General features: G+C 50.9%; 1 protein-coding gene across 4 annotated transcripts in view; it reads left to right on the forward strand.

Moving 5' to 3' along the window:
* The window catches only part of LOC106576468 (adiponectin receptor protein 2), a 104,218-nt gene that overhangs the window by 55,617 nt on the left and 22,398 nt on the right, over nt 1-26,203 (forward strand). For all 4 annotated transcript variants that reach the window (XM_082964205.1, XM_082964206.1, XM_082964208.1 and 1 more), the window contains one exon: nt 24,154-24,336. In XM_082964205.1, the coding sequence (XP_082820331.1) occupies nt 24,154-24,336 (183 nt within the window). The remainder of the gene's footprint in view (nt 1-24,153; nt 24,337-26,203) is intronic.

The raw sequence follows: 26,203 nt of genomic DNA on the forward strand, positions 1-26,203 counted from the left end.
ATAGTGAGTGTCCGGGACGAGGGGACTAATGTAATAGTGAGTGTCCGGGACGAGGGCACTACTGCAATAGTGAGTGTCCGGGACGAGGGCACTACTGCAATAGTGAGTGTCTGGGACGAGGGCACTACTGCAATAGTGAGTGTCCGGGACGAGGGCACTAATGTAATAGTGAGTGTCCGGGACGAGGGCACTACTGCAATAGTGAGTGTCTGGGACGAGGGGACTAATGTAATAGTGAGTGTCCGGGACGAGGGGACTAATGTAATAGTGAGTGTCCGGGACGAGGGGACTAATGTAATAGTGAGTGTCCGGGACGAGGGCACTAATGTAATAGTGAGTGTCCGGGACGAGGGCACTACTGCAATAGTGAGTGTCTGGGACGAGGGGACTAATGTAATAGTGAGTGTCTGGGACGAGGGTACTACTGCAATAGTGAGTGTCTGGGACGAGGGGACTAATGTAATAGTGAGTGTCTGGGACGAGGGGACTAATGTAATAGTGAGTGTCCGGGACGAGGGCACTACTGCAATAGTGAGTGTCTGGGACGAGGGGACTAATGTAATAGTGAGTGTCTGGGACGAGGGGACTAATGTAATAGTGAGTGTCCGGGACGAGGGCACTACTGCAATAGTGAGTGTCTGGGACGAGGGGACTAATGTAATAGTGAGTGTCTGGGACGAGGGGACTAATGTAATAGTGAGTGTCCGGGACGAGGGCACTACTGCAATAGTGAGTGTCTGGGACGAGGGGACTAATGTAATAGTGAGTGTCCGGGACGAGGGGACTAATGTAATAGTGAGTGTCCGGGACGAGGGGACTAATGTAATAGTGAGTGTCCGGGACGAGGGGACTAATGTAATAGTGAGTGTCCGGGACGAGGGGACTAATGTAATAGTGAGTGTCTGGGACGAGGGGACTAATGTAATAGTGAGTGTCCGGGACGAGGGCACTACTGCAATAGTGAGTGTCTGGGACGAGGGGACTAATGTAATAGTGAGTGTCCGGGACGAGGGGACTAATGTAATAGTGAGTGTCTGGGACGAGGGGACTAATGTAATAGTGAGTGTCTGGGACGAGGGCACTACTGCAATAGTGAGTGTCTGGGACGAGGGGACTAATGTAATAGTGAGTGTCTGGGACGAGGCGACTAATGTAATAGTGAGTGTCCGGGACGAGGGGACTAATGTAATAGTGAGTGTCCGGGACGAGGGGACTACTGCAATAGTGAGTGTCTGGGATGAGGGGACTAATGTAATAGTGAGTGTCCGGGACGAGGGGACTACTGTAATAGTGAGTGTCTGGGACGAGGGGACTAATGTAATAGTGAGTGTCTGGGACGAGGGGACTAATGTAATAGTGAGTGTCTGGGACGAGGGGACTAATGTAATAGTGAGTGTCTGGGACGAGGGCACTACTGCAATAGTGAGTGTCTGGGACGAGGGGACTAATGTAATAGTGAGTGTCTGGGACGAGGGGACTAATGTAATAGTGAGTGTCCGGGACGAGGGGACTAATGTAATAGTGAGTGTCCGGGACGAGGGCACTACTGCAATAGTGAGTGTCCGGGACGAGGGCACTACTGCAATAGTGAGTGTCTGGGACGAGGGCACTACTGCAATAGTGAGTGTCCGGGACGAGGGCACTAATGTAATAGTGAGTGTCCGGGACGAGGGCACTACTGCAATAGTGAGTGTCTGGGACGAGGGGACTAATGTAATAGTGAGTGTCCGGGACGAGGGGACTAATGTAATAGTGAGTGTCCGGGACGAGGGCACTAATGTAATAGTGAGTGTCCGGGACGAGGGCACTAATGTAATAGTGAGTGTCCGGGACGAGGGCACTACTGCAATAGTGAGTGTCTGGGACGAGGGGACTAATGTAATAGTGAGTGTCTGGGACGAGGGTACTACTGCAATAGTGAGTGTCCGGGACGAGGGGACTAATGTAATAGTGAGTGTCTGGGACGAGGGGACTAATGTAATAGTGAGTGTCCGGGACGAGGGCACTACTGCAATAGTGAGTGTCTGGGACGAGGGGACTAATGTAATAGTGAGTGTCTGGGACGAGGGCACTACTGCAATAGTGAGTGTCTGGGACGAGGGCACTACTGCAATAGTGAGTGTCCGGGACGAGAGCACTACTGCAATAGTGAGTGTCTGGGACGAGGGCACTACTGCAATAGTGAGTGTCTGGGACGAGGGCACTACTGCAATAGTGAGTGTCTGGGACGAGGGCACTACTGCAATAGTGAGTGTCTGGGACGAGGGGACTAATGTAATAGTGAGTGTCTGGGACGAGGGGACTACTGCAATAGTGAGTGTCCGGGACGAGGGGACTACTGCAATAGTGAGTGTCTGGGACGAGGGGACTAATGTAATAGTGAGTGTCTGGGACGAGGGGACTAATGTAATAGTGAGTGTCTGGGACGAGGGGACTAATGTAATAGTGAGTGTCTGGGACGAGGGGACTAATGTAATAGTGAGTGTCTGGGACGAGGGGACTAATGTAATAGTGAGTGTCTGGGACGAGGGGACTAATGTAATAGTGAGTGTCTGGGACGAGGGGACTAATGTAATAGTGAGTGTCCGGGACGAGGGCACTACTGCAATAGTGAGTGTCTGGGATGAGGGGACTAATGTAATAGTGAGTGTCTGGGACGAGGGGACTAATGTAATAGTGAGTGTCTGGGACGAGGGGACTAATGTAATAGTGAGTGTCTGGGACGAGGGCACTAATGTAATAGTGAGTGTCCGGGACGAGGGGACTAATGTAATAGTGAGTGTCCGGTACGAGGGCACTAATGTAATAGTGAGTGTCTGGGACGAGGGGACTAATGTAATAGTGAGTGTCCGGGACGAGGGCACTACTGCAATAGTGAGTGTCTGGGACGAGGGCACTAATGTAATAGTGAGTGTCCGGGACGAGGGGACTAATGTAATAGTGAGTGTCCGGTACGAGGGCACTAATGTAATAGTGAGTGTCTGGGACGAGGGGACTAATGTAATAGTGAGTGTCTGGGACGAGGGCACTAATGTAATAGTGAGTGTCCGGGACGAGGGGACTAATGTAATAGTGAGTGTCCGGTACGAGGGCACTAATGTAATAGTGAGTGTCTGGGACGAGGGCACTAATGTAATAGTGAGTGTCTGGGACGAGGGCACTAATGTAATAGTGAGTGTCTGGGACGAGGGGACTAATGTAATAGTGAGTGTCTGGGACGAGGGCACTAATGTAATAGTGAGTGTCTGGGACGAGGGCACTAATGTAATAGTGAGTGTCTGGGACGAGGGGACTAATGTAATAGTGAGTGTCTGGGACGAGGGGACTAATGTAATAGTGAGTGTCCGGGACGAGGGGACTAATGTAATAGTGAGTGTCTGGGACGAGGGCACTAATGTAATAGTGAGTGTCTGGGACGAGGGGACTAATGTAATAGTGAGTGTCTGGGACGAGGGGACTAATGTAATAGTGAGTGTCCGGGACGAGGGGACTAATGTAATAGTGAGTGTCTGGGACGAGGGCACTAATGTAATAGTGAGTGTCTGGGACGAGGGGACTAATGTAATAGTGAGTGTCCGGGACGAGGGGACTAATGTAATAGTGAGTGTCTGGGACGAGGGCACAATGGTTTGGTCACTGTTTCACTTCACTAGAAAAGGACGCTACAGTTCCTCATTCTCCTATCTGGGAATCATCCCTTTCCGTCCTGCAACCCTGTCTCTCTCCTAGCTCCCAACACGCCAGGCTCTGATCAGATAAATGCTGCTGCGTCACCCACCCTTGGAGAGGAAAAGGCCAGGATACAGTCAGAACGTGATGTTCAGATAAACTTCTTTAGCATTGCTTCAGTTGGCCTTTCTCTATCCATTTGATCATGTAACTCGATACTGAACCGTGGCAATAAAAGGATTAAGGACAAAGCCTTGGTTTATTTCTCTACCAGCGTCACCCTGTCCTTCACCGATATCCACTCCTTTACCAAACACTGGGCTGTGTGGAGACTGAGTGGAGACCTTGGTGTGTACTTTGAGCTTTCATAGTGTTTTCATACACTTATTTGTGTGTCCCCAGGTAGACTTTGTGTGTGTGTACCTGTGTAGACTGTGAATGTAAGCATTCAATACTGCTATTTTAAATTTTATTGAACCTGTATTTAACTAGGAAAGTAAGTTAAGAACATATAGTTCTTTCCAATGACGTGCCAGGGTATGTCCGAGCCCGGGGAGATCTGTCTAAGGGAAAGGGGAGCAGGCACCATAGAACTGATGGATTGCTCAATCTCTCCCATGTGACTGACACACACACACACACAGGCTTGCATGCTAGCAGCTGGATCTCAGGCCAAAGAGGGGAAGTGGTGTTAAAATGAAACTTCTGTCTATTCTCATGCTGTGTGTGTGATGGTGTGTTTTCTCCTCTAGCTCTAGACGCTGCTGCTGGAAGGAGTAGCCTGAAGGAGTAGCCTGAAGGAGTAGCCTGAAGGAGTGGCCTGAAGGAGTGGCCTGAAGGAGTGGCCTGAAGGAGTGGCCTGCGTCTGAAATGGCTTACCTGTATAGTTAACTTCTTTTGACCAGGCCCCACTGTATAGAGAATAGGGTGCCAGTATATCTGCAGGCCCCACGGTGTAGAGAATAGGGTGCCAGTATATCTGCAGGCCCCACGGTGTAGAGAATTGGGTGCCAGTATATCTGCAGGCCCCACTGTATAGAGAATAGGGTGCCAGTATATCTGCAGGCCCCACGGTGTAGAGAATAGGGTGCCAGTATATCTGCAGGCCCCACTGTGTAGAGAATAGGGTGCCAGTATATCTGCAGGCCCCACTGTGTAGAGAATTGGGTGCCAGTATATCTGCAGGCCCCACTGTGTGGAGAATTGGGTGCCAGTATATCTGCAGGCCCCACGGTGTAGCGAATACGGTGCCAGTATATCTGCAGGCCCCACTGTGTAGAGAATAGGGTGCCAGTATATCTGCAGGCCCCACTGTGTAGAGAATTGGGTGCCAGTATATCTGCAGGCCCCACTGTGTAGAGAATTGGGTGCCAGTATATCTGCAGGCCCCACGGTGTAGAGAATAGGGTGCCAGTATATCTGCAGGCCCCACGGTGTAGAGAATAGGGTGCCAGTATATCTGCAGGCCCCACTGTGTAGAGAATAGGGTGCCAGTATATCTGCAGGCCCCACGGTGTAGAGAATAGGGTGCCAGTATATCTGCAGGCCCCACTGTGTAGAGAATAGGGTGCCAGTATATCTGCAGGCCCCACTGTGTAGAGAATAGGGTGCCAGTATATCTGCAGGCCCCACTGTCTAGAGAATAGGGTGCCAGATATCTGCAGGCCCCACGGTGTAGAGAATAGGGTGCCAGTATATCTGCAGGCCCCACGGTGTAGAGAATAGGGTGCCAGTATATCTGCAGGCCCCACTGTGTAGAGAATTGGGTGCCAGTATATCTGCAGGCCCCACTGTGTAGAGAATAGGGTGCCAGTATATCTGCAGGCCCCACGGTGTAGAGAATAGGGTGCCAGTATATCTGCAGGCCCCACGGTGTAGAGAATAGGGTGCCAGTATATCTGCAGGCCCCACGGTGTAGAGAATAGGGTGCCAGTATATCTGCAGGCCCCACGGTGTAGAGAATAGGGTGCCAGTATATCTGCAGGCCCCACGGTGTAGAGAATAGGGTGCCAGTATATCTGCAGGCCCCACGGTGTAGAGAATTGGGTGCCAGTATATCTGCAGGCCCCACTGTGTAGAGAATAGGGTGCCAGTATATCTGCAGGCCCCACGGTGTAGAGAATAGGGTGCCAGTATATCTGCAGGCCCCACGGTGTAGAGAATAGGGTGCCAGTATATCTGCAGGCCCCACGGTGTAGAGAATTGGGTGCCAGTATATCTGCAGGCCCCACTGTGTAGAGAATTGGGTGCCAGTATATCTGCAGGCCCCACGGTGTAGAGAATACGGGTGCCAGTATATCTGCAGGCCCCACTGTGTAGAGAATAGGGTGCCAGTATATCTGCAGGCCCCACTGTGTAGAGAATTGGGTGCCAGTATATCTGCAGGCCCCACTGTGTAGAGAATTGGGTGCCAGTATATCTGCAGGCCCCACGGTGTAGAGAATAGGGTGCCAGTATATCTGCAGGCCCCACGGTGTAGAGAATAGGGTGCCAGTATATCTGCAGGCCCCACGGTGTAGAGAATAGGGTGCCAGTATATCTGCAGGCCCCACGGTGTAGAGAGGGTGCCAGTATATCTGCAGGCCCCACGGTGTAGAGAATAGGGTGCCAGTATATCTGCAGGCCCCACTGTGTAGAGAATAGGGTGCCAGTATATCTGCAGGCCCCACTGTGTAGAGAATAGGGTGCCAGTATATCTGCAGGCCCCACTGTCTAGAGAATAGGGTGCCAGTATATCTGCAGGCCCCACGGTGTAGAGAATAGGTTGCCAGTATATCTGCAGGCCCCACGGTGTAGAGAATAGGGTGCCAGTATATCTGCAGGCCCCACGTTGTAGAGAATTGGGTGCCAGTATATCTGCAGGCCCCACGGTGTAGAGAATAGGGTGCCAGTATATCTGCAGGCCCCACGGTGTAGAGAATAGGGTGCCAGTATATCTGCAGGCCCCACGGTGTAGAGAATAGGGTGCCAGTATATCTGCAGGCCCCACGGTGTAGAGAATTGGGTGCCAGTATATCTGCAGGCCCCACGGTGTAGAGAATAGGGTGCCAGTATATCTGCAGGCCCCACGGTGTAGAGAATAGGGTGCCAGTATATCTGCAGGCCCCACGGTGTAGAGAATTGGGTGCCAGTATATCTGCAGGCCCCACGGTGTAGAGAATAGGGTGCCAGTATATCTGCAGCTGAACACAATCTATCTGCCAATTGATGATAATCAGTGATTTGATTGGTTTACAGTACACTATTGATTGCCAGTTAGGCTCCGCACATGGAATTATGAGGCATTTAACAGAATTTATGGTTTATGTCCAACCTCGGGAGGGACGGTGTGTGTGTGTGTGACCTCGGGAGGGACGGTGTGTGTGTGACTTCGGGAGGGACGGTGTGTGTGTCTGACCTCGGGCGGGACGGTGTGTGTGTGTGTGACCTCGGGAGGGACGGTGTGTGTGTGTGTGTGTGTGACCTCGGGAGGGACGGTGTGTGTGTGTGTGACCTCGGGAGGGACGGTGTGTGTGTGTGTGACCTCGGGCGGGACGGTGTGTGTGTGTGTGACCTCGGGCGGGACGGTGTGTGTGTGTGTGACCTCGGCGGGACGGTGTGTGACCTCGGGAGGGACGGTGTGTGTGTGTGTGACCTCGGGCGGGACGGTGTGTGTGTGTGTGACCTCGGGCGGGACGGTGTGTGTGTGTGTGACCTCGGGCGGGACGGTGTGTGTGTGTGTGTGTGTGACCTCGGGCGGGACGGTGTGTGTGTGTGTGACCTCGGGCGGGACGGTGTGTGTGTGTGTGACTTCGGGAGGGACGGTGTGTGTGTGTGTGTGTGACTTCGGGCGGGACGGTGTGTGTGTGTGTGACCTCGGGCGGGACGGTGTGTGTGTGTGTGACCTCGGGCGGGACGGTGTGTGTGTGTGTGTGTGACCTCGGGCGGGACGGTGTGTGTGTGTGTGTGTGACTTCGGGCGGGACGGTGTGTGTGTGTGTGACCTCGGGCGGGACGGTGTGTGTGTGTGTGTGACCTCGGGCGGGACGGTGTGTGTGTGTGTGACCTCGGGCGGGACGGTGTGTGTGTGTGTGACCTCGGGCGGGACGGTGTGTGTGTGTGACCTCGGGAGGGACGGTGTGTGTGTGTGTGTGTGACCTCGGGCGGGACGGTGTGTGTGTGTGTGACCTCGGGCGGGACGGTGTGTGTGTGTGTGACCTCGGGCGGGACGGTGTGTGTGTGTGACCTCGGGAGGGACGGTGTGTGTGTGTGTGACTTCGGGCGGGACGGGTGTGTGTGTGTGTGTGACCTCGGGCGGGACGGTGTGTGTGTGTGTGTGTGTGACCTCGGGCGGGACGGTGTGTGTGTGTGTGTGACTTCGGGAGGGACGGTGTGTGTGTGTGTGTGTGACCTCGGGCGGGACGGTGTGTGTGTGTGTGTGACCTCGGGCGGGACGGTGTGTGTGTGTGTGACTTCGGGAGGGACGGTGTGTGTGTGTGTGACTTCGGGAGGGACGGTGTGTGTGTGTGTGTGACTTCGGGAGGGAGGGTGTGTGTGTGTGTGACTTCGGGAGGGACGGTGTGTGTGTGTGTGACTTCGGGAGGGACGGTGTGTGTGTGTGTGTCGAACCTCGGGAGGGACGGTGTGTGTGTGTGTGTGTCGAACCTCGGGAGGGACGGTGTGTGTGTGTGTGTGACTTCGGGAGGGACGGTGTGTGTGTGTGTGACTTCGGGAGGGACGGTGTGTGTGTGTGTGTCGAACCTCGGGAGGGACGGTGTGTGTGTGTGTGTCGAACCTCGGGAGGGACGGTGTGTGTGTGTGTGACTTCGGGAGGGACGGTATCCAGGGGATTCAACCCCTTGACCCTTAACCTTTCTGGGATCAGGACTGAGGATTGGAAAGGGACTCCTGCTAATCTCCCTCTCTGAGGCAGGCAGCAGGCATTATTACACCCCAGTCTACAGTATTACAGCTGATATTATTACACCCCAGTCTACAGTATTACAGCTGATGATATTACACCCCAGTCTACAGTATTACAGCTGATGATATTACACCACACAGTCTACAGTATTACAGCTGATGATATTACACCACACAGTCTACAGTATTACAGCTGATGATATTACACCCCAGTCTACAGTATTACAGCTGATGATATTACACCACACAGTCTACAGTATTACAGCTGATGATATTACACCACACAGTCTACAGTATTACAGCTGATGATATTACACCACACAGTCTACAGTATTACAGCTGATGATATTACACCCCAGTCTACAGTATTACAGCTGATGATATTACACCCCAGTCTACAGTATTACAGCTGATGATATTACACCCCAGTCTACAGTATTACAGCTGATGATATTACACCCCAGTCTACAGTATTACAGCTGATGATATTACACCACACAGTCTACAGTATTACAGCTGATGATATTACACCCCAGTCTACAGTATTACAGCTGATGATATTACACCCCAGTCTACAGTATTACAGCTGATGATATTACACCACACAGTCTACAGTATTACAGCTGATGATATTACACCCCAGTCTACAGTATTACAGCTGATGATATTACACCACACAGTCTACAGTATTACAGCTGATGATATTACACCACACAGTCTACAGTATTACAGCTGATGATATTACACCACACAGTCTATAGTATTACAGCTGATGATATTACACCACACAGTCTACAGTATTACAGCTGATGATATTACACCACACAGTCTACAGTATTACAGCTGATGATATTACACCACACAGTCTACAGTATTACAGCTGATGATATTACACCCCAGTCTACAGTATTACAGCTGATGATATTACACCACACAGTCTACAGTATTACAGCTGATGATATTACACCACACAGTCTACAGTATTACAGCTGATGATATTACACCACACAGTCTACAGTATTACAGCTGATGATATTACACCACACAGTCTACAGTATTACAGCTGATGATATTACACCCCAGTCTACAGTATTACAGCTGATGATATTACACCACACAGTCTACAGTATTACAGCTGATGATATTACACCACACAGTCTACAGTATTACAGCTGATGATATTACACCACACAGTCTACAGTATTACAGCTGATGATATTACACCCCAGTCTACAGTATTACAGCTGATGATTATTACACCACACAGTCTACAGTATTACAGCTGATGATATTACACCACACAGTCTACAGTATTACAGCTGATGATATTACACCACACAGTCTACAGTATTACAGCTGATGATATTACACCCCAGTCTACAGTATTACAGCTGATGATATTACACCACACAGTCTACAGTATTACAGCTGATGATATTACACCACACAGTCTACAGTATTACAGCTGATATTATTACACCCCAGTCTACAGTATTACAGCTGATGATATTACACCACACAGTCTACAGTATTACAGCTGATGATATTACACCACACAGTCTATAGTATTACAGCTGATGATATTACACCACACAGTCTACAGTATTACAGCTGATGATATTACACCACACAGTCTACAGTATTACAGCTGATGATATTACACCCCAGTCTACAGTATTACAGCTGATGATATTACACCACACAGTCTACAGTATTACAGCTGATGATATTACACCACACAGTCTACAGTATTACAGCTGATGATATTACACCACACAGTCTACAGTATTACAGCTGATGATATTACACCCCAGTCTACAGTATTACAGCTGATGATATTACACCACACAGTCTATAGTATTACAGCTGATGATATTACACCACACAGTCTACAGTATTACAGCTGATGATATTACACCACACAGTCTACAGTATTACAGCTGATGATATTACACCCCAGTCTACAGTATTACAGCTGATGATATTACACCACACAGTCTACAGTATTACAGCTGATGATATTACACCACACAGTCTACAGTATTACAGCTGATGATATTACACCACACAGTCTACAGTATTACAGCTGATGATATTACACCCCAGTCTACAGTATTACAGCTGATGATATTACACCCCAGTCTACAGTATTACAGCTGATGATATTACACCACACAGTCTACAGTATTACAGCTGATGATATTACACCACACAGTCTACAGTATTACAGCTGATGATATTACACCACACAGTCTACAGTATTACAGCTGATGATATTACACCCCAGTCTACAGTATCTGACCTACAGCACTCTGCTTCACTGTATGATTTGATAACCCATAGAAAGAGAGCCTGCAGTCATTTAGTGGATGATGTGACAAACAGCTGGTCCTTGTTCCCTTAATTTTCATTGACCGACAGTAGCCCCTTGTCAACTTGACCTGAAGTGACTGTGTGTGTGTGTGTGTGTGTGTGTGTGTGTGTGTGTGTGTGTGTGTGTGTGTGTGTGTGTGTGAGAGTGTGTGTGTTTGGTGTTTCCCCTATATGCATTTAGCAGCGGCACATCGCCACTTCAGATACATAAATGCATAATTAAAACATGTTCAGTGTAAACTTTAAACGACTGAAACCAGATATAAAGTATGTAGAAAAGGTAATAGAGCTTTATATTTTTTTAGTAATACATTTTTCAGAACTAGCAATCACCAAAATAACAGTCAGGGAGAATGTACATTTCCAGAAATGTCAAGGCATGGAGCCAGCATGGGTTTAGTTCATGTTTGAGTCACTCCAATAGCATGAGAACAAGGTATAAGCCATGGCAAAATGTATAGAATTGCTGGAAATTTGCTTTAAACTGTGACCAACGGATGCATATCTGTATTCCCAGTCATGTGAAATCCATAGATTAGGGCCTAATGAATTTATTTCAATTGAATAATTTCCTTAAATGAAGTGTAACTCAGTAAAATCCTGGAAATCGCTACACGGTGCATTTGGTATTTTTGTTCAGTATACATGTCAGCTCATCTAAGACCCGGGTTCTCAGTGGGATTCAACAGAACCGTGTTCTGTTCCACTCCTCAGCCAAGAGAACGTGATGAGCTGTAATGTACTCCACCCTGTCGTTAGCATTCCACACTGTACACATACACTGCCTCTCACATGACACCCTAATCCCTAGTGCACTATTTTGGACTCCAATGACCCAAATAATGCCCTATTCCCTACATACCTGTAGTGTACACTATTTATGACCCTGGTCCTGTGTGGTCCTAATATGAGCCTAGGCAAAACTAGTTCCCTACTATACTAGTTTTGACTAAGGTCTCTTATGTCTGGGTGGGGGGGCGGTTACTAGAGTGTCTGGGTGGGGGGGTACTAGAGTGTGTGGGGGGGGCGGTTACTAGAGTGTCTGGGTGGGGGGGTACTAGAGTGTGTGTGGGGGGGGGGGCGGTTACTAGAGTGTGTGGGGGGGGGGCGGTTACTAGAGTGTCTGGGTGGGGGGGCGGTTACTAGAGTGTGTGGGGGTGGGGTACTAGAGTGTGTGGGGGTGGGGTACTAGAGTGTGGGGGTGGGGTGCTAGAGTGTGTGGGGGTGGGGTGCTAGAGTGTGTGGGGGTGGGGTGCTAGAGTGTGTGGGGGTGGGGTGCTAGAGTGTGTGGGGGTGGGGTGCTAGAGTGTCTGGGGGTGGGGTGCTAGAGTGTGTGGCGGTGGGGTGCTAGAGTGTCTGGGGGTGGGGTGCTAGAGTGTGTGGGGGCGGGGTACTAGAGTGTCTTGGGGGGTGGGGGTACTAGAGTGTCTGTGGGGGTGGGGTATGTACACTTGAATGGGAGAGTTGAACCACCACCCACAGTTCAGGCCTGACCCCAAACCCCCCTGTTGCTGGCCCTAAACCCCCCTGTTGCTGGCCCTAAACCCCCCTGTTGCTGGCCCTAAACCCCCCTGTTGCTGGCCCTAAACCCCCCTGTTGCTGGCCCTAAACCCCCCTGTTGCTGGCCCTAAACCCCCCTGTTGCTGGCCCTAAACCCCCCTGTTGCTGGCCCTAAACCCCCCTGTTGCTGGCCCTAAACCCCCCTGTTGCTGGCCCTAAACCCCCCTGTTGCTGGCCCTAAACCCCCCTGTTGCTGGCCCTAAACCCCCCTGTTGCTGGCCCTAAACCCCCCTGTTGCTGGCCCTAAACCCCCCTGTTGCTGGCCCTAAACCCCCCTGTTGCTGGCCCTAAACCCCCCTGTTGCTGGCCCTAAACCCCCCTGTTGCTGGCCCTAAACCCCCCTGTTGCTGGCCCTAAACCCCCCTGTTGCTGGCCCTAAACCCCCCTGTTGCTGGCCCTAAACCCCCCTGTTGCTGGCCCTAAACCCCCCTGTTGCTGGCCCTAAACCCCCCTGTTGCTGGCCCTAAACCCCCCTGTTGCTGGCCCTGACCCCAAACTGCCCCGTTGCTGGCGCTGACCCCAAACCGCCCCGTTGCTGGCGCTGACCCCAAACCGCCCCGTTGCTGGCGCTGACCCCAAACCGCCCCGTTGCTGGCGCTGACCCCAAACCGCCCCGTTGCTGGCGCTGACCCCAAACCGCCCCGTTGCTGGCGCTGACCCCAAACCGCCCCGTTGCTGTTGCTGACCCCAAACCGCCCCGTTGCTGTTGCTGACCCCAAATGCCCCGTTGCTGGCGCTGACCCCAAAACCCCCCGTTGCTGGCGCTGACCCCAAACCGTCTGGCGCTGACCCCAAACCGCCCCGTCGCTGGCGCTGACCCCAAACCGCCCCGTCGCTGGCGCTGACCCCAAACCCCCCCCGTCGCTGGCGCTGACCCCAAACCCCCCCCCGTCGCTGGCGCTGACCCCAAACCCCCCCCCGTCGCTGGCGCTGACCCCAAACCCCCCCCCCGTCGCTGGCGCTGACCCCAAACCCCCCCCGTCGCTGGCGCTGACCCCAAACCCGCCCCGTCGCTGGCGCTGACCCCAAACCCCCCCCCCCCCCCCGTTGCTGGCGCTGACCCCAAACCCCCCCCCCCCCCCGTTGCTGGCGCTGACCCCATGGGTGATCTCTTCTGTGGAGGTCTAGCCTATATGTGTGTTCACCCATGGTTACTTATGTGTGGGTGAGTGATTTTTACAGCAAAGGTGTGTGTGTGTGCCTGCATGAAGAATTTTTTGTGTGTATCGGTTTGAGGTATGTGATGAACCAGTCTTGAGGAAGGCTTGGTTCAGGTCCGGTTTGGTTCATGGATAGAGGCTTTCTGCTCCACTCCTTTCCTGTATTTCCACAGGAAGTGGACAAGCAAGTTTTCTGAGTAGATAACTGATTGCCCCCCTCCCCCCCCTCCACACCAACAGATCCTCCCTGTTCCCTGTCCAGCCCTCCGGCAGTGCTGTATTACAAATAGTTATGTTCCTGGACCAGTGAAGGGAGATATCACTCTGGTGTGTGTTGTGGACCAGGGATACGTAGCAGAGATATCACTCTGGTGTGTGTTGTGGACCAGGGATACGTAGCAGAGATATCACTCTGGTGTGTGTTGTGGACCAGGGATACATAGCAGAGATATCACTCTGGTGTGTGTTGTGGACCAGTGATACATAGCAGAGATATCACTCTGGTGTGTGTTGTGGACCAGGGATACGTAGCAGAGATATCACTCTGGTGTGTGTTGTGGACCAGGGATACATAGCAGAGATATCACTCTGGTGTGTGTTGTGGACCAGGGATACGTAGCAGAGATATCACTCTGGTGTGTGTTGTGGACCAGGGATACGTAGCAGAGATATCACTCTGGTGTGTGTTGTGGACCAGGGATACGTAGCAGAGATATCACTCTGGTGTGTGTTGTGGACCAGGGATACGTAGCAGAGATATCACTCTGGTGTGTGTTGTGGACCAGGGATACATAGCAGAGATATCACTCTGGTGTGTGTTGTGGACCAGGGATACATAGCAGAGATATCACTCTGGTGTGTGTTGTGGACCAGGGATACATAGCAGAGATATCACTCTGGTGTGTGTTGTGGACCAGGGATACATAGCAGAGATATCACTCTGGTGTGTGTTGTGGACCAGTGATACATAGCAGAGATGTCACTCTGGTGTGTGTTGTGGACCAGGGATACATAGCAGAGATATCACTCTGGTGTGTGTTGTGGACCAGGGATACATAGCAGAGATATCACTCTGGTGTGTGTTGTGGACCAGGGATACATAGCAGAGATATCACTCTGGTGTGTGTTGTGGACCAGGGATACATAGCAGAGATATCACTCTGGTGTGTGTTGTGGACCAGGGATATCACTCTGGTGTGTGTTGTGGACCAGTGATACATAGCAGAGATATCACTCTGGTGTGTGTTGTGGACCAGAGATATCACTCTGGTGTGTGTTGTGGACCAGGGATACGTAGCAGAGATATCACTCTGGTGTGTGTTGCGGACCAGGGATATCACTCTGGTGTGTGTTGTGGACCAGTGATACATAGCAGAGATATCACTCTGGTGTGTGTTGTGGACCAGGGATATCACTCTGGTGTGTGTTGTGGACCAGTGATACATAGCAGAGATATCACTCTGGTGTGTGTTGTGGACCAGAGATATCACTCTGGTGTGTGTTGTGGACCAGAGATATCACTCTGGTGTGTGTTGTGGACCAGGGATACGTAGCAGAGATATCACTCTGGTGTGTGTTGTGGACCAGGGATACATAGCAGAGATATCACTCTGGTGTGTGTTGTGGACCAGGGATACGTAGCAGAGATATCACTCTGGTGTGTGTTGTGGACCAGGGATACGTAGCAGAGATATCACTCTGGTGTGTGTTGTGGACCAGGGATACGTAGCAGAGATATCACTCTGGTGTGTGTTGTGGACCAGGGATACATAGCAGAGATATCACTCTGGTGTGTGTTGTGGACCAGGGATACATAGCAGAGATATCACTCTGGTGTGTGTTGTGGACCAGGGATATCACTCTGGTGTGTGTTGTGGACCAGTGATACATAGCAGAGATATCACTCTGGTGTGTGTTGTGGACCAGAGATATCACTCTGGTGTGTGTTGTGGACCAGGGATACGTAGCAGAGATATCACTCTGGTGTGTGTTGTGGACCAGGGATACGTAGCAGAGATATCACTCTGGTGTGTTGTGGACCAGGGATATCACTCTGGTGTGTGTTGTGGACCAGGGATATGTAGCAGAGATATCACTCTGGTGTGTGTTGTGGACCAGGGATACATAGCAGGGATATCACTCTGGTGTGTGTTGTGGACCAGGGATATCACTCTGGTGTGTGTTGTGGACCAGGGATACGTAGCAGAGATATCACTCTGGTGTGTGTTGTGGACCAGGGATATCACTCTGGTGTGTGTTGTGGACCAGGGATACGTAGCAGAGATATCACTCTGGTGTGTGTTGTGGACCAGGGATATCACTCTGGTGTGTGTTGTGGACCAGGGATATCACTCTGGTGTGTGTTGTGGACCAGGGATACATAGCAGGGATATCACTCTGGTGTGTGTTGTGGACCAGGGATATCACTCTGGTGTGTGTTGTGGACCAGGGATACGTAGCAGAGATATCACTCTGGTGTGTGTTGTGGACCAGAGATATCACTCTGGTGTGTGTTGTGGACCAGAGATATCACTCTGGTGTGTGTTGTGGACCAGGGATATCACTCTGGTGTGTGTTGTGGACCAGGGATATCACTCTGGTGTGTGTTGTGGACCAGGGATATCACTCTGGTGTGTGTTGTGGACCAGGGATATCACTCTGGTGTGTGTTGTGGACCAGGGATATCACTCTGGTGTGTGTTGTGGACCAGGGATATCACTCTGGTGTGTGTTGTGGACCAGGGATATCACTCTGGTGTGTGTTGTGGACCAGAGATATCACTCTGGTGTGTGTTGTGGACCAGGGATATCACTCTGGTGTGTGTTGTGGACCAGGGATACGTAGCAGGGATATCACTCTGGTGTGTGTTGTGGACCAGGGATATCACTCTGGTGTGTGTTGTGGAAGCACTCTAAGATGTTGGTTGTTTTTAAACAGTCCGTCGGGTATTTTCTCCCGCCAGGCCACTGGAGTTAATATGGAGGGTGGACTGTGGTTCGAAGGGCACCCTGTACACACACACACTGAGATGAAGGTTATAAATACTTCATTGGTGGAGATAACTCCCTATATTACTGACTCTCTATAATTCAGAGTTGTTCCTTTACTGTAATGTATCACTCTGGTGGCAGACATGACATGTATAATACAGTACACACACACACACTCATGAACACGTGTGTTCAGACGGCCTTCTGCTATGCATATACACCATACTGCTCTAGTGTGTAATGAGGAGGCTCCAGAGTCTATGGGATAGCTGGACACTTAACAGTGTGTGACGTTGCACCGCCTGCAACACACACACTGGCCAGGCCATGTTGTTGGAATGCTCTGGAAGTCTGGCTGGGCTTGGTGGGCATGGGAAATGAGTTAGTCATGTATTATAAATACGGCTAGCGTCTCATCTGAACACTGCTAGCTAGTCTAGCACCACTCTGTTGCTCCATGAATAAACGGTATATAAAGATCTGGTATGCATCATTTAGTAGCCTGGTACCACTGTTCATCTCTCGCTGTCTACATATAGTAGCCTGGTGGCACTGTTCATCTCTCTCTCTTGCTGTCTACATATAGTAGCCTGGTGCCACTGTTCATCTCTCTCTCTCTCTCTCTCTCTCTCTCTCTCTCTGTCTACATATAGTAGCCTGGTGCCACTGTTCATCTCTCTCTCTTGCTGTCTACATATAGTAGCCTGGTGCCACTGTTCATCTCTCTCTCTCTCTCTCTCTCTGTCTACATATAGTAGCCTGGTGCCGCTGTTCATCTCTCTCTCTCTCTCTCTCTCTCTCTCTCTCTCTCTCTCTCTCTCTCTCTCTCTCTCTCTCTCTCTCTCTCTCTCTCTCTCTCTCTCTCTCTCTCTCTCTCTCTCTCTCTCTCTCTCTGTCTACATATAGTAGCCTGGTGCCACTGTTCATCTCTCTCTCTCTCTCTCTCTCTCTCTCTCTGTCTACATATAGTAGCCTGGTGCCACTGTTCATCTCTCTCTCTCTTGCTGTCTACATATAGTAGCCTGGTGCCACTGTTCATCTCTCTCTCTCTCTCTCTGTCTACATATAGTAGCCTGGTGCCGCTGTTCATCTCTCTCTCTCTCTCTCTCTCTCTGTCTACATATAGTAGCCTGGTGCCACTGTTCATCTCTCTCTCTCTCTCTCTCTGTCTACATATAGTAGCCTGGTGCCGCTGTTCATCTCTCTCTCGCTCTCTCTCTCTCTCTCTCTCTCTCTCTGTCTACATATAGTAGCCTGGTGCCACTGTTCATCTCTCTCTCTCTTGCTGTCTACATATAGTAGCCTGGTGCCACTGTTCATCTCTCTCTCTCTGTCTACATATAGTAGCCTGGTGCCGCTGTTCATCTCTCTCTCGCTCTCTCTCTCTCTCTCTCTCTGTCTACATATAGTAGCCTGGTGCCACTGTTCATCTCTCTCTCTCTCTCTCTCTCTGTCTACATATAGTAGCCTGGTGCCGCTGTTCATCTCTCTCTCTCTCCCTCTTGCTGTCTACATATAGTAGCCTGGTGCCGCTGTTCATCTCTCTCTCTCTCTCCCTCTTGCTGTCTACATATAGTAGCCTGGTGCCACTGTTCATTTCTCTCTCTCTCTGTCTACATATAGTAGCCTGGTGCCGCTGTTCATCTCTCTCTCTTGCTGTCTACATATAGTAGCCTGGTGCCGCTGTTCATCTCTCTCTCTCTCTCCCTCTTGCTGTCTACATATAGTAGCCTGGTGCCACTGTTCATCTCTCTCTCTCTCTCTGTCTACATATAGTAGCCTGGTGCCACTGTTCATCTCTCTCTCTGTCTACATAAAGTTAGTAACTGTAGTTTGAGCGTCACTGTTCATCTCAATGCTCCTGTTTTCAGATGACTTGGCACCCTGCATCAACCCTCTGGAATCTTCCGTTTTATGTGAAGGGTGTAAATGGTGAATGGCTACAACTTCTATTTTTAGTGACTATGGATGTTATGATGTAAAAATAGAATGAACGTTGTCAGAAAGTGGTGGGGAGGTTCAGTTGTAGTCTAACTAAATCTATACTGGAGTAGTGTGGGGAGGTTCAGCTGTAGTCTAACTAAATCTATACTGGAGTAGTGTGGGGAGGTTCAGCTGTAGTCTAACTAAATCTATACTGGAGTAGTGGGGGGGTTCAGCTGTAGTCTAACTAAATCTATACTGGAGTAGTGTGGGGAGGTTCAGCTGTAGTCTAACTAAATCTATACTGGAGTAGTGGGGGGGTTCAGCTGTAGTCTAACTAAATCTATACTGGAGTAGTGTGGGGAGGTTCAGCTGTAGTCTAACTAAATCTATACTGGAGTAGTGTGGGGGGGTTCAGCTGTAGTCTAACTAAATCTATACTGGAGTAGTGTGGGGAGGTTCAGCTGTAGTCTAACTAAATCTATACTGGAGTAGTGTGGGGGGGTTCAGCTGTAGTCTAACTAAATCTATACTGGAGTAGTGTGGGGGGGGTTCAGCTGTAGTCTAACTAAATCTATACTGGAGTAGTGTGGGGAGGTTCAGCTGTAGTCTAACTAAATCTATACTGGAGTAGTGTGGGGGGTTCAGCTGTAGTCTAACTAAATCTATACTGGAGTAGTGTGGGGGGGTTCAGCTGTAGTCTAACTAAATCTATACTGGAGTAGTGTGGGGAGGTTCAGCTGTAGTCTAACTAAATCTATACTGGAGTAGTGTGGGAGGTTCAGCTGTAGTCTAACTAAATCTATACTGGAGTAGTGTGGGGAGGTTCAGCTGTAGTCTAACTAAATCTATACTGAGTAGTGTGGGGGGGTTCAGCTGTAGTCTAACTAAATCTATACTGGAGTAGTGGGGGGGTTCAGCTGTAGTCTAACTAAATCTATACTGGAGTAGTGTGGGGAGGTTCAGCTGTAGTCTAACTAAATCTATACTGGAGTAGTGTGGGGGGGTTCAGCTGTAGTCTAACTAAATCTATACTGGAGTAGTGTGGGGGGGTTCAGCTGTAGTCTAACTAAATCTATACTGGAGTAGTGTGGGGAGGTTCAGCTGTAGTCTAACTAAATCTATACTGGAGTAGTGTGGGGGGGTTCAGCTGTAGTCTAACTAAATCTATACTGGAGTAGTATGTGTGTGTGACTACATTTATAGTGGTGTATTCTAGTTCTGTGTGTGTCCTGCTCTCTCTTCTATCCATTTATCCCTCTCATCCTCCCTCCCTTGCACCTTGGCTCAGTAACACTTTCCCATTGAATCTGTTCTCATTCTCCCTCTGAATATTTCTCACTTTCTTACCTCTCTCTGGTTTTATCACTTGGCCTAACTTTCTTTTGTCCCCTGAAATGGTCGTACTCTCTGAGTCTACTAGTTAGTCTCCCTTCCCCTTGTTTCTTTTTAAATGATATGTTGTCCAGTACCATGGGATAGACCCCTATTGAATATACAGTATGTATGACTATACAGTATGTATGACTATACAGTATGTATGACTATACAGTATGTATGTGTGGGGACACTCTAGTTCTCCATCATTACAGGACAGGGTATTCATGTTGTCCCAGTTCTGCTGCAACCTACTTACTATTTATTCAGAACAGACCTTCCCCTACAGTCACTGTGTGTGTGTGTCACAGCGGCTCACAGCGTGCCAGTTCCTGGCATTGTTATTAATTCAAGCCTGAAGGCAGCAGGGAAGAAGAGAGGCCTGGCTAGATAACAGGTCAAGCCTGAAGGCAGCAGGGAAGAAGAAGGCCTGGCTAGATAACAGGTCAAGCCTGAAGGCAGCAGGGAAGAAGGCCTGGCTAGATAACAGGTCAAGCCTGATGGCAGCAGGAGAAGGCCTGGCTAGATAACAGGTCAAGCCTGAGGCAGCAGGGAGAAGGCCTGGCTAGATAACAGGTCAAGCCTGATGGCAGCAGGGAAGAAGAAGGCCTGGCTAGATAACAGGTCAAGCCTGATGGCAGCAGGGAAGAAGAAGGCCTGGCTAGATAACAGGTCAAGCCTGATGGCAGCAGGGAAGAAGAAGGCCTGGCTAGATAACAGGTCAAGCCTGATGGCAGCAGGGAAGAAGAAGGCCTGGCTAGATAACAGGTCAAGCCTGATGGCAGCAGGGAAGAAGGCCTGGCTAGATAACAGGTCAAGCCTGAAGGCAGCAGGGAAGAAGAAGGCCTGGCTAGATAACAGGTCAAGCCTGAAGGCAGCAGGGAAGAAGAAGGCCTGGCTAGATAACAGGTCAAGCCTGAAGGCAGCAGGGAAGAAGACCTGGCTAGATAACAGGTCAAGCCTGATGGCAGCAGGGAAGAAGGCCTGGCTAGATAACAGGTCAAGCCTGATGGCAGCAGGGAAGAAGAAGGCCTGGCTAGATAACAGGTCAAGCCTGATGGCAGCAGGGAAGAAGAAGGCCTGGCTAGATAACAGGTCAAGCCTGATGGCAGCAGGGAAGAAGGCCTGGCTAGATAACAGGTCAAGCCTGAAGGCAGCAGGGAAGAAGGCCTGGCTAGATAACAGGTCAAGCCTGAATGGCAGCAGGGAAGAAGAAGGCCTGGCTAGATAACAGGTCAAGCCTGATGGCAGCAGGGAAGAAGGCCTGGCTAGATAACAGGTCAAGCCTGATGGCAGCAGGGAAGAAGAAGGCCTGGCTAGATAACAGGTCAAGCCTGATGGCAGCAGGGAAGAAGGCCTGGCTAGATAACAGGTCAAGCCTGAAGGCAGCAGGGAAGAAGGCCTGGCTAGATAACAGGTCAAGCCTGAAGGCAGCAGGGAAGAAGAAGGCCTGGCTAGATAACAGGTCAAGCCTGATGGCAGCAGGGAAGAAGAAGGCCTGGCTAGATAACAGGTCAAGCCTGAAGGCAGCAGGGAAGAAGAAGGCCTGGCTAGATAACAGGTCAAGCCTGATGGCAGCAGGGAAGAAGGCCTGGCTAGATAACAGGTCAAGCCGATGGCAGCAGGAAGCCTGATGGCAGCGGGAAGAAGAAGGCCTGGCTAGATAACAGGTCAAGCCTGATGGCAGCAGGGAAGAAGAAGGCCTGGCTAGATAACAGGTCAAGCCTGATGGCAGCAGGGAAGAAGGCCTGGCTAGATAACAGGTCAAGCCTGAAGGCAGCAGGGAAGAAGAAGGCCTGGCTAGATAACAGGTCAAGCCTGAAGGCAGCAGGGAAGAAGGCCTGGCTAGATAACAGGTCAAGCCTGATGGCAGCAGGGAAGAAGGCCTGGCTAGATAACAGGTCAAGCCTGATGGCAGCAGGGAAGAAGAAGGCCTGGCTAGATAACAGGTCAAGCCTGATGGCAGCAGGGAAGAAGAAGGCCTGGCTAGATAACAGGTCAAGCCTGAAGGCAGCAGGGAAGAAGAAGGCCTGGCTAGATAACAGGTCAAGGCCTGAATGGCAGCAGGGAAGAAGAAGGCCTGGCTAGATAACAGGTCAAGCCTGAAGGCAGCAGGGAAGAAGAAGGCCTGGCTAGATAACAGGTCAAGCCTGAATGGCAGCAGGGAAGAAGGCCTGGCTAGATAACAGGTCAAGCCTGATGGCAGCAGGGAAGAAGGCCTGGCTAGATAACAGGTCAAGCCTGATGGCAGCAGGGAAGAAGGCCTGGCTAGATAACAGGTCAAGCCTGATGGCAGCAGGGAAGAAGGCCTGGCTAGATAACAGGTCAAGCCTGATGGCAGCAGGGAAGAAGAAGGCCTGGCTAGATAACAGGTCAAGCCTGATGGCAGCAGGGAAGAAGAAGGCCTGGCTAGATAACAGGTCAAGCCTGATGGCAGCAGGGAAGAAGAAGGCCTGGCTAGATAACAGGTCAAGCCTGATGGCAGCAGGGAAGAAGGCCTGGCTAGATAACAGGTCAAGCCTGAAGGCAGCAGGGAAGAAGAAGGCCTGGCTAGATAACAGGTCAAGCCTAATGGCAGCAGGGAAGAAGAAGGCCTGGCTAGATAACAGGTCAAGCCTGATGGCAGCAGGGAAGAAGGCCTGGCTAGATAACAGGTCAAGCCTGATGGCAGCAGGGAAGAAGGCCTGGCTAGATAACAGGTCAAGCCTGATGGCAGCAGGGAAGAAGGCCTGGCTAGATAACAGGTCAAGCCTGAAGGCAGCAGGGAAGAAGAAGGCCTGGCTAGATAACAGGTCAAGCCTGATGGCAGCAGGGAAGAAGAAGGCCTGGCTAGATAACAGGTCAAGCCTGAAGGCAGCAGGGAAGAAGAAGGCCTGGCTAGATAACAGGTCAAGCCTGATGGCAGCAGGGAAGAAGGCCTGGCTAGATAACAGGTCAAGCCTGAAGGCAGCAGGGAAGAAGAAGGCCTGGCTAGATAACAGGTCAAGCCTGATGGCAGCAGGAGAAGAAGGCCTGGCTAGATAACAGGTCAAGCCTGAAGGCAGCAGGGAAGAAGAAGGCCTGGCTAGATAACAGGTCAAGCCTGAAGGCAGCAGGGAAGACTGTCATTGTACAGGCCGTGAGTACACACACACACACACACACGGTTGTTGATTGGGGAGTGAGGCACACTGGGGTCCTTCCCAAATGGTACCCTATTCCCTGTTTACTGTACTGTTTTTGACCAGGGCCCATAGGGTGCTATTGGGACAGCGTTGGGATGAGGAGAGGGACTTAAAACCATACAAAGCATGTCTGGGGTTGGAAAACTCAAAGCAGCTACAAATTACCATGAGCCAGGTCACACCAATTAATGGTTTATTAATTAGCCTTTTGTCTGACTGTCTGTCTGTACACTGTCTGTCTGTACACTGTCTGTCTGTACACTGTCTGTCTGTACACTGTCTCTCACAATGGCCTGATATTCAGTTTGTGATGTAGGGCAATGGGCTCTGACCTGAGTCCTGACGTGTGTGTGTGTGTGTTCTGGGTAAGCTCCTCTGTGGAACATCGATCTGGGATGGTCTGTTGTTCTGACTGGGTGTTCTGACTGGGTGTCTGTTGTTCTGACTGGGTGTTCTGACTGGGTGTCTGTTGTTCTGACTGGGTGTCTGTTGTTCCGACTGGGGGTCTGTTGTTCCGACTGGGGGTCTGTTGTTCCGACTGGGGGTCTGTTGTTCCGACTGGGGGGGTCTGTTGTTCCGACTGGGGGGTCTGTTGTTCCGACTGGGGGGTCTGTTGTTCCGACTGGGGGGTCTGTTGTTCCGACTGGGGGGGGGGGGGGGGTCTGTTGTTCCGACTGGGTGTTCTGTTGTTCCGACTGGGTGTTCTGTTGTTCCGACTGGGTGTTCTGTTGTTCCGACTGGGTGTTCTGTTGTTCCGACTGGGGGGTGGTGGGGGGGTCTGTTGTTCCGACTGGGGGGTCTGTTGTTCCGAATGGGTGTTCTGTTGTTCCGACTGGGTGTTCTGTTGTTCCGACTGGGGGGGGGGGGGGGTCTGTTGTTCTGACTAGGTGGTCTGTTGTTCTGACTGGGGGGTCTGTTGTTCTGACTAGGTGGTCTGTTGTTCTGACTAGGTGGTCTGTTGTTCTGACTAGGTGGTCTGTTGTTCTGACTGGGTGGTCTGTTGTTCTGACTGGGTGGTCTGTTCTTGTGTTCTCAGAGACCCAATGCGCTGGAGTTGCAGAAAGTGACTGATGGAGAGGAGGGGGAGAGAGATGGAGGGATGGACTCTACCTCTGCAGGGGAGGAGGACTTCAAGACTTCAGACGAGGGCTTCATGGGCATGACACCTCTACTACAGGCCCACCACGCCATGGAGAAGATGGAGGAGTTTGTTCACAAGGTCAGTCACACCACACACACACACTGGTCCCCCGAAGTCTCACCTTGGACATACACTACATGACCAAAAGTATGTGGACTAACAGGTTCCCCCTCACATTGACTCTGCACCGGTTCCCCCTGCACATTGACTCTGCACCGGTTCCCCCTGCACATTGACTCTGCACCGGTTCCCCCTGCACACTGACTCTGCACCGGTCCCCCCGCCCTGCCGCACCGGCCCCCCCGCACACTGACTCTGCACCGGTTCCCCCCCGCACACTGACTCTGCACCGGTTCCCCCCCGCACACTGACTCTGCACCGGTTCCCCCCCGCACACTGACTCTGCACCGGTTCCCCCTCCACATTGACTCTGCACCGGTTCCCCCTCCACATTGACTCTCTGTCACCCCAGTGAGTTATGTGCCATGATTGTCATGTGCAGTAGGGAGAAAAAAACCTTTTGAAACAGGGAGGTTCTGTACATTAACTCATCCAATAGAACAAATGTATCTGTTGCTAAATGTTTTGCTGTGTGTGCCCTACTGAACACAGCCCTGCAGTATGTACTCTGTGATGCCTAACCTCTAGAACGGGGGCCAACTAGAAATTAACCTACGCTGCTCAGAATCCCTCAGTTGATGGGAACAGACATCTAACTTGTGCTGAAATGGCAAACAGCAGGCTTTCAATTACAGAAATAAATCACTTGATGACTCAGAATTAGTCAACAACAACTGTTTCTGGCTCTCCTGGGCCCACCCCTATAGGCTCTGGTCTAAAGTAGTGCACTATATAGGGAATAGGGCTCTGGTCTAAAGTAGTGCACTATATAGGGAATAGGGCTCTGGTCTAAAGTAGTGCACTATATAGGGAATAGGGCTCTGGTCTAAAGTAGTGCACTATATAGGGAATAGGGCTCTGGTCTAAAGTAGTGCACTATATAGGGAATATGGTCCTGGTCTAAAGTAGTGCACTACATAGGGAATAGGGCCCTGGTCTAAAGTAGTGCACTACATAGGGAATAGGGCCCTGGTCTAAAGTAGTGCACTACATAGGGAATAGGGCTCTGGTCTAAAGTAGTGCACTAAATAGGGAATAGGGCTCTGGTCTAAAGTAGTGCACTACATAGGGAATATGGCTCTGGTCTAAAGTAGTGCTCCTGACCAGGTTAGCTAGCCTGTAGAGACGTTGGTATCACATGAGTGGTCACCAGACCTTTAGGTCTAACACTGTACACACACACCTCACATTTCCCTGCTCCTTCTCTCCTCTAACATAGGCAGACCTCCCTCTCTCCTTCCCTCTAGCTCTAGTGTTGACAGACAGGCAGACCTCCCTCCCTCCTTCCCTCTAGCTCTAGCGTGGCAGACCTCCCTCTCTCCTTCCCTCTAGCTCTAGCGTTGACAGATAGGCAGACCTCCCTCTCTCCTTCCCTGTAGCTCTAGCGTTGACAGATAGGCAGACCTCCCTCTCTCCTTCCCTCTAGCTCTAGTGTTGACAGATAGGCAGACCTCCCTCTCTCCTTCCCTGTAGCTCTAGCGTTGACAGATAGGCAGACCTCCCTCTCTCCTTCCCTCTAGCTCTAGTGTTGACAGATAGGCAGACCTCCCTCCCTCCTTCCCTCTAGCTCTAGCGTGGCAGACCTCCCTCTCTCCTTCCCTCTAGCTCTAGCCTTGACAGATAGGCAGACCTCCCTCTCTCCTTCCCTCTAGCTCTAGCGTTGACAGATAGGCAGACCTCCCTCTCTCCTTCCCTCTAGCTCTAGTGTTGACAGATAGGCAGACCTCCCTCTCTCCTTCCCTCTAGCTCTAGCCTTGACAGATAGGCAGACCTCCCTCTCTCCTTCCCTCTAGCTCTAGCCTTGACAGATAGGCAGACCTCCCTC

Source organism: Salmo salar, chromosome 17 (assembly GCF_965601325.2).
Source record: "Salmo salar chromosome 17, fSalSal1, whole genome shotgun sequence".
Classification (NCBI taxonomy): Eukaryota; Metazoa; Chordata; class Actinopteri; order Salmoniformes; family Salmonidae; genus Salmo; species Salmo salar.